Source organism: Poromitra crassiceps (assembly GCF_964638095.1).
Source record: "Poromitra crassiceps genome assembly, chromosome: 21".
NCBI classification, from domain to species: Eukaryota; Metazoa; Chordata; class Actinopteri; order Beryciformes; family Melamphaidae; genus Poromitra; species Poromitra crassiceps.
Window position 1 is genome coordinate 21,333,886 of NC_139638.1, and position 7,500 is coordinate 21,341,385.

General features: G+C 41.3%; 1 protein-coding gene across 4 annotated transcripts in view; it reads left to right on the forward strand.

Annotated features, from left to right (window-relative positions):
• ptpn13 (protein tyrosine phosphatase non-receptor type 13) overlaps positions 1-7,500 on the forward strand; it is a 99,936-nt gene that overhangs the window by 48,080 nt on the left and 44,356 nt on the right. For all 4 annotated transcript variants that reach the window (XM_083657710.1, XM_083657712.1, XM_083657711.1 and 1 more), the window contains exon 8: positions 4,338-4,430. In XM_083657710.1, the coding sequence (XP_083513836.1) occupies positions 4,338-4,430 (93 nt within the window). The remainder of the gene's footprint in view (positions 1-4,337; positions 4,431-7,500) is intronic.

Consider the following 7,500-nt stretch of genomic DNA (forward strand, 5'->3'; position numbering starts at 1 on the left):
CGGGCGGATGTTGCCAGCACATTCAGCACATCCTTCACCATGACCTGTGAGTCACGATGAAATGAACACTGCTTTGTAACACATAATGGCCCTTCACTGCTTACAATGAAGGATGACTGTCTGCACTTCATATTTACATGATTCTTCTTCTTCTTCTTCTTTAATATTTTTTTATATATAGAGACATGGCTCATTGAAGTGTTTGAATTTATATATTTTGTGCAGGAATGTGTTTAAATGCATAGTCCGCCATCACTCTAACCTAACGGCACAGTTGAGAGGTGTTCACACACATTCAAGCCTCTATAGTTCTTCTCACTATAGACATCCTCAGTGTTGTAACATACAGTCAATGGTTGTAACACTTCTTAACCTTGATCCGGGCTTCAAAGTAAAAGTATGCCGTGTCGGCCGGGTGCTTGAGTTTGAGGAAAGTGGGCCTGGAAAGTCCTTAGTCCTTGAATTTGATGCTTAAAGAGCATGGTGCAGGTTGGAGACCACATTGCATTAATATGTGGAAGGGGTATATAGCAATGGGATTTGGGGGGGAAATATTTTTTTTCAATCACACATAGCTCCGTTTAGACTAGTTTTTATTGTGTTCATGGAAGTACCACTTGTGATGTCACAGGGATGCAAACTAGTCACCTTTAGCCCAAAATATGAGGATTTCTGAGTGGTGTTATGTCTGCCCTGGTATCTGTCACCTTTTTCACTCTCCATGACTTTGCATCTCTCTCTCTTGTGATGTCACTCCTGTTATGTCACACGCCCATTTATAAAATGCCACCTTTTCCTCCATATCTTTGTCTTTTTGGAGTGTTTTCATTGTAATCATGAGCCCAACATGTCAATTCAGATTTATTTTTAACCTGCACCATGCTCTTTAAGAAGGTGAGGGATGTGGACCCCAGGAGGAGTAGCTAGTGTCACAATACAATACTGGGGACCTAAATGGAGCTGAACAGTCACGTGACATCTCTTGCCCCGGAAGTGAGTTTCCCCATTCATTTTCTCCATAGACATTTCGAAAAATCCTTATATAACGAGTTTTAAGGCTGGAACCAAGCCAACCCCGTGACCTACTGAATCATGAGTGACCATCAAACATTTCAGATGGAGCAAAAATATAAAAAAAATTACATCGGGGCGAAAAACTAATATTTTCCCCTCTTTATTATTATTATTATTATTATTTGTTTATGTCTATGAAGAAATGGGAAACTCACTTCACGTGAGTGTTGAGCTGGATAATCAAACAAACCCTGTACCTACCTACCTGCACTGTATATGACACAGTGTTTTCCCAAGGAACTCATGACTCACGGACCAAACCATTGGAAGATGGGGAAACTATTCCTGGACCAGTCCTCCCACTCAATAAGGTCATCGTGTCTTTTGTCGGCCCACAATACTTCTTACTCAACAGGCGTTTACACAGCAGAGCCGCAAAATAACAGGGCAAAAACCTGTTGTGCAAAGGAAGCCTCCCGAACCCAAGTATCTGAGCAACGACTGGGGAATGCCGTCGATGGTATGTACGCTATGTAGCTGAGACTGATACTCAGGAGCAGGACTTTCAAGTTCTGTGAACAAGGCAGATGCTGTTAATTCATACCATTTGGAATATGTTTAATCCTATGATATGTCAGGATTTTTTTCTACCCCATCACGAGGTTTCTTCAGCATTGGTTAAAGTCGGTGGAAGTAAACAGTTGGGTTAACTTGGCCTGTACTTTTCCACTGTTGTTGTTCACTCAGTCAAGCCAGACAAAAGATGTAATCTTCCACGAGAAGCTCTCTAACCTGACAGCCAGCATGCTTGTTCATACTTGGGTAACACTTTATTTGGATAGTCCGCCCAGGGCCGCTGCTGGCCATTTGGGTGCCCTAAGCGTAATTGTTTTGTGGTGCCCCCCCCCCCCCCCCCCCCCCCCGCAAAACTTTCAATAACTGTCAAACGAAAGACCGCAAAATCATTAATTATGAACGATACTAGTGTATCTCACATTACATTGCATGTGGCAAACAAACAATTGTTAGAATTACTGTACATGTCAGCAAACAAGCGATTGTTAAACTGTACATGCAAGCAGGGGCGGACTGGGATCATAATTCAGGCCGGGCCGATACGGGCCGACGTGCGTGCGAAAAACTTTGGGCTGTTTGAAGCCCAATTTGGGCCGTTTGAAGCCCGATTTGGGCCATTTGAAGCCAGATTTGGGCTGTTTGAAGCCAGATTTGGGCCATTTGAAGCCCAATTTGGGTCGTTTGAAGCCAGATTTGGGCCAGTTGAAGACAGATTTGGGCCGGTTGAAGCCAGATTTGGGCCGTTTGAAGCCCAATTTGGGCCGAGTCCAATCTTACAATGAGATGCACCCACTTTAACCCTGAATAAAGTAATAAAACCACTAGTAAACCAGTAGGCGGCGCCTGGCCTGCTGTTCAGTGAGTGGCCTGACTGAGGGCACCAAAAAAAAAAAAAAAAAAAAAAAATATATTATTATTATTATTATTTTTGGTGCCCTCAGTCACATGATGCCCTACGCAGTCTGCGTACTCTGCGTATAGGGTGCGGCGGCCCTGAGTCCGCCTACAGGGCGTTTGTAACATTTGTGTTACGCATACTTTTTACAGAGTGCTTGTAACATTTGTGTGAGCCATGCTTGTGATGAAAGTCAATGTCCGTCATGTTTGGATAGCATGACTTTGGATGGCATGACTTGTAACTTATTTCTTTATTTTCTTTATTTTTTATTTTTTTACAATTTTCAGAACAAAAACAGACTCAGACAAAACGGAACAAAACAAAAACTAAAATGTACATATATCAACATTCCAATGTTACAGCGTTGTGCCATCAACCACATCAAGTGCTTATTGTGCTGGTAAGAGATGTGCGTGGGATCCCATGCAATGCAATGCAAAAAGTCAGCTGGACAAGTATGGCTGCTCGATTATGGCAAAAATCATAATCAGGATTATTTTGACTGATGATAAGATCACGATTATTTAACGTGATTACTCATTGACGTTGGCAACATCATGCATTTATTTAACTTGATATTTTTTTCTTTTTAATACTGGATGTCTTTGAACTTGAAATATAATTTAAGGGAAAAACAAAGAAATACAAGTTATTGCTATTAGATAGGCTAACTAAAATAAATAATAGTAAAAAAAAAAAAAAGTTGTATCTCGATTATATTGTTTTCATAATTGTGGGAATCCAAAATTGTAATTGAGATTAAAATCAGATTAATTGAGCAGCCGTATGGGCAAGTTACTTGTCGCTTTCAACCTCGTCCAAGTAGGCCGGAAATGGTAGCCTGGGCTACGGAAATGGCTCCCAGATGGCCAAGAATTTCACAAGAGAATATGTGACTCAGTCTTTAGGTATGGTTTGCATCAGACAAAGTCAGATTTGCATAAAGATAGTCCTGTGAAAGGAAACACATTGCTGTTGTTGAGTCACCTGAATTTAGTGGAGCTTTTCAGTGAATGCTACGGTAGCGGGCTCCTTTACAAGTCCCATAGAGATACACAGAACTTTTCTGTAAAGGGGAAATGTAAAACTTGAGGGAAAATTATACTTCTGCATCAAATTGCCAGCGCAGCAATGGCATAGTTGCCTATGGCGCCGCGAGTCTTTAGTTCAGGGATGTCAGAGATACGGCACGCGGGCCGGATCCGGCCCGCGGGCAGGTTTCATCCGGCCCGCGAGATGTTTTGGAATATTAAAAAAAAAAAAAAAAAATTGGGAAATTATTATTATTATTAAATTTGCACCCCATTATCATGAACTACGTGTGGCTAATAAGCAAGCTAAGAGTTCATTCATAAGTTAATTAACCTGCACTACAAGGAAGTATGTCAGTAGGTCATCAGGTGTAAACAAAGCCGCCATGATGCCACGCTGGAATTGAATCGCGCATTCGGCTACCTACCAAAAAACAAAGGAATCAACAAGATGCTGTCGAAAAAGAGAAAGGTTGACACGGAATGCAGGCAGTTTCAAGAGAAATGGAAAGAGCAGTATTTCTTTTGTGAAGTAAATGGGTAAATGAGTCGAATTGATTTGAGTAAAAAAAAAAATCCGGCCCCCATGAGGTCTCAGTTGAACAAATCCGGCCCTCTACCTAATATGAGTCTGACACCCCTGCTTTAGTTAGTGTTTGTGCTGTGCACATACTTCACCGAAACACTAGAAATTGAAGTGTGCACGATGAATTTGCAGTTATCCTCCTGTATGCATGAAGGTTATGTTTGATACATTTTCATACATTTTCATACATTTTCATCCACCGGCCTAATGGTCTTTCTTCCTCTTCCCTCAGATCCTCTCCACACCCACCAGAGGTACCACAGTGACTACAGCTCGTCCAGCGAGAGCCCCTCAGTGACCTCCTCGGACCCCGACTACAGACAAGGTAGATGACCCTCCTGAGGAAGCCATATTCCATCTTCATATTTTCATATTTTGTGCATCATTCATAGTGTTGCACCTTGCTCAGTGTGATCAGCATCTGCATACTCAGACATCGTCATTAGGCTAAATTAGTGTCCTCTAGAGAGAGAGTGGCGTCAGCGGAGGACCAAAATGCATGACTCATTAGCCAATGAACAGCCAGGAAAGGGTCTCGCGCTACTTTTGAATGCTAAAATAAAGCTGATAATGTACAATCTGATTCAAGAAAAAAAAAAAAAAATGAAGTACAACACAAACTGTCCATTTTGCTGCAACTCGACAGTGCTGCTTAATCCAGGACCTTACTTCCTGGAACTCTTGAGAGTAAAAAAACGGGTCCATTGGAGTGGATGGAGAAATCAGATTCATGTTGAGCACTCAAATGAATGCCAAGGCAATATTGTGCTACGTGGCTTCTCCTTCTTTTCTCCCCTACCTCCTAATTAGGGATGGTTACAGTTATGTCTAATTAAAGCAGAGAGCCTATATTTTCAAAATGATTAAAACTACTGTATTACTTCAAACCGGAAAACTTGTTTGTCCAGAGCGGCGATGCAGATAATGTGCACACAATTTAGAGGAAAACATTCTCTCTCCATTCACTGGGCTGATTGCCACTTTAGCGATTGCATAAGAACAACAATTGTGCCTTGTCTTCCACTGGCCAGAGTTGAGCTGTGGCATGTCCTGCTCATGCCAGGAGAGCCAGGAGGACTGTCCTGACTGAGAACCTGTCTAGCTTAGCCATGAGAATCTGTCCTGAGAACCTGTCTAGCTTAGCCATGAGAATCTGTTCTGAGAACCTGTCTAGCTTAGCCATGAGAATCTGTCCTGAGAACCTGTCTAGCTTAGCCATGAGAATCTGTCCTGAGAAGCTGTCTAGCTTAGCCATGAGAATCTGTCCTGAGAACCTGTCTAGCTTAGCCATGAGAATCTGTCCTGAGAACCTGTCTAGCTTAGCCATGAGAATGTGTCCTGAGAACCTATCTAGCTTAGCCATGATAATCTGTCCTGAGAACCTATCTAGCTTAGCCATGAGAATCTGGCCCAGATAGCTGCTGCATGTCACAAAGAAGCCACACGTAGGCAAAGATCTCTGCAAGCAGAGGCATCACTTTTCCTGCATACAGTAGCTTAGGATCATCTTTGCAGAATTCAGTTTTTTGATAGTCGACAGTATTGCATTTTTTCTAGGTTTCACAATGTAAGTTAATGTGTAAAGAATTAAAAAATTAAATTGAAATTCACTTTAGTTTCTAATTAATAATTAAAATGTGTTTATTATTTTCAATCCCACTGTTCTTTGGCAAGTTTACTTTACTATTCCTGAAGTGGCTACATGTATCTGTGGCATGCTACTATGCAAATTAGTGCTGCCATTATGAAAATATATTCAGGAATAGTTTTATTATGACCCTTGACCCTCAAAACATGGGTCTAGACACCTTATTTGTTCAGTTATCTGCAATATTGGCTGAGATATACTGAAAATATACTTTTTGGTGATGGCGGCACTAATTTGCATAAAAATGATATGTGGGACATTTTCACAACTTTTTAACATAGCTCATCATTTTTTACACAATTTTTCCAATCTAGAAATGCTGATTAGAAGTATATTTCCGGGGGGTGCATGATACCCCCTCCTTCCTACTAGACTAATAGTCTACCAGTGGAAACCAATTCCATTCTTCTAAGAAATAAGAGTTGGTTAAGCAACAGAGAAAAGTTTGTGATCCAATTATAGTCTGGTCAACAATGATATTAATTGAAAAGCATAATAAATGATAAATATAAGTTTTCAGTAGTTATAGGTGTTATTGTTGTAGAGATGTCGACAACTTGTACTAACAATTAGATACTAAGGTACGAGTACAACAGCACTTGTCGTCATACATTCAGAGTGATGTCTATATAAATATTCAATCACTCATTCAGGCAACTTGGCGTGCAGTGTAGTTCCTGCTGTGAAGGAGGCCTATGTGTGTCCCTAAGTGCATTGACTAGTCGTTATTAAAATATGATTGTATAGATTATGAACATGGACGTGATCCCTGTGTCTGAAAGGTTGTGAACAGCAACATCTATTTTGATAGCACAGGTTGGTTGCACAGTCAGGCTGACATTGAGCGGGCGCACAGCTGTAAATGTAGGTCAGACATTCTGCCGGTCACACGGACGGAAGGTTTGGTTTGGAAAAGGTTGAAACAGTGAGAATGAAGGCTTTTTTCCATGTCCTTCAAGTAAAACAACATCACTATTAAAACATGACTGGGCTGTTGATGTGCTAGGCGGGTAATTGTTCCAGCATGTCTGTAAGTCAGTTGATTCAATACCTGAGTCTTGTTACTGTGGAGCATGAATCTATAGGGAGCCAAAGTGAACGTCACTTCCTGCCTTTCTCTGGGCACCAGCATGTGGAAAAATATGAATGGTGGTGAACGGAGAGAGACGTTACTTTTTTTTTAATCTCGTTTGAATTGTGCCACGGGGAACACATGTAAATTTGGTCAATTTAAAAGATAACTCTGCATGTCAAGAAAGTCACAGTTTGTCCTGAAACCGAAACCGAAGGTTTAGTTTTGTCAATCGACTACATCTCTCGTGTCGCACATTATACATCACACCAACAACATGGACTGACTGGCGGGAGAGACGTCAGTTATCCGACGGGTTGTGCGTAGTCTTTCTGATATATAACTTATAGTGCCACCACAGTTTTACCACAAACTGCGACTTTCTCGACTTGCAAAGTTATGTTTACATTGACAAACATGACATGTGCACCCCGTGGCACAATTCAATCGGGATAAAAAAAGTACCATCTCTCTCCGTTCACCACCATTCATATTTTTTCAGATGCTGGTGCACAGAGAAAGGCAGGAAGTGAGGTTCACTTTGGCTCTCTAGTGACTGAAAGGAAGTGTTAGATCATTTCAACACATTTATGAGTCATGTGACTTGATTACTCCTCCTCTGTTGACACATGTTCATTCATGCAGGCACATTTGCACAACTGTGTGTGTGTCTGG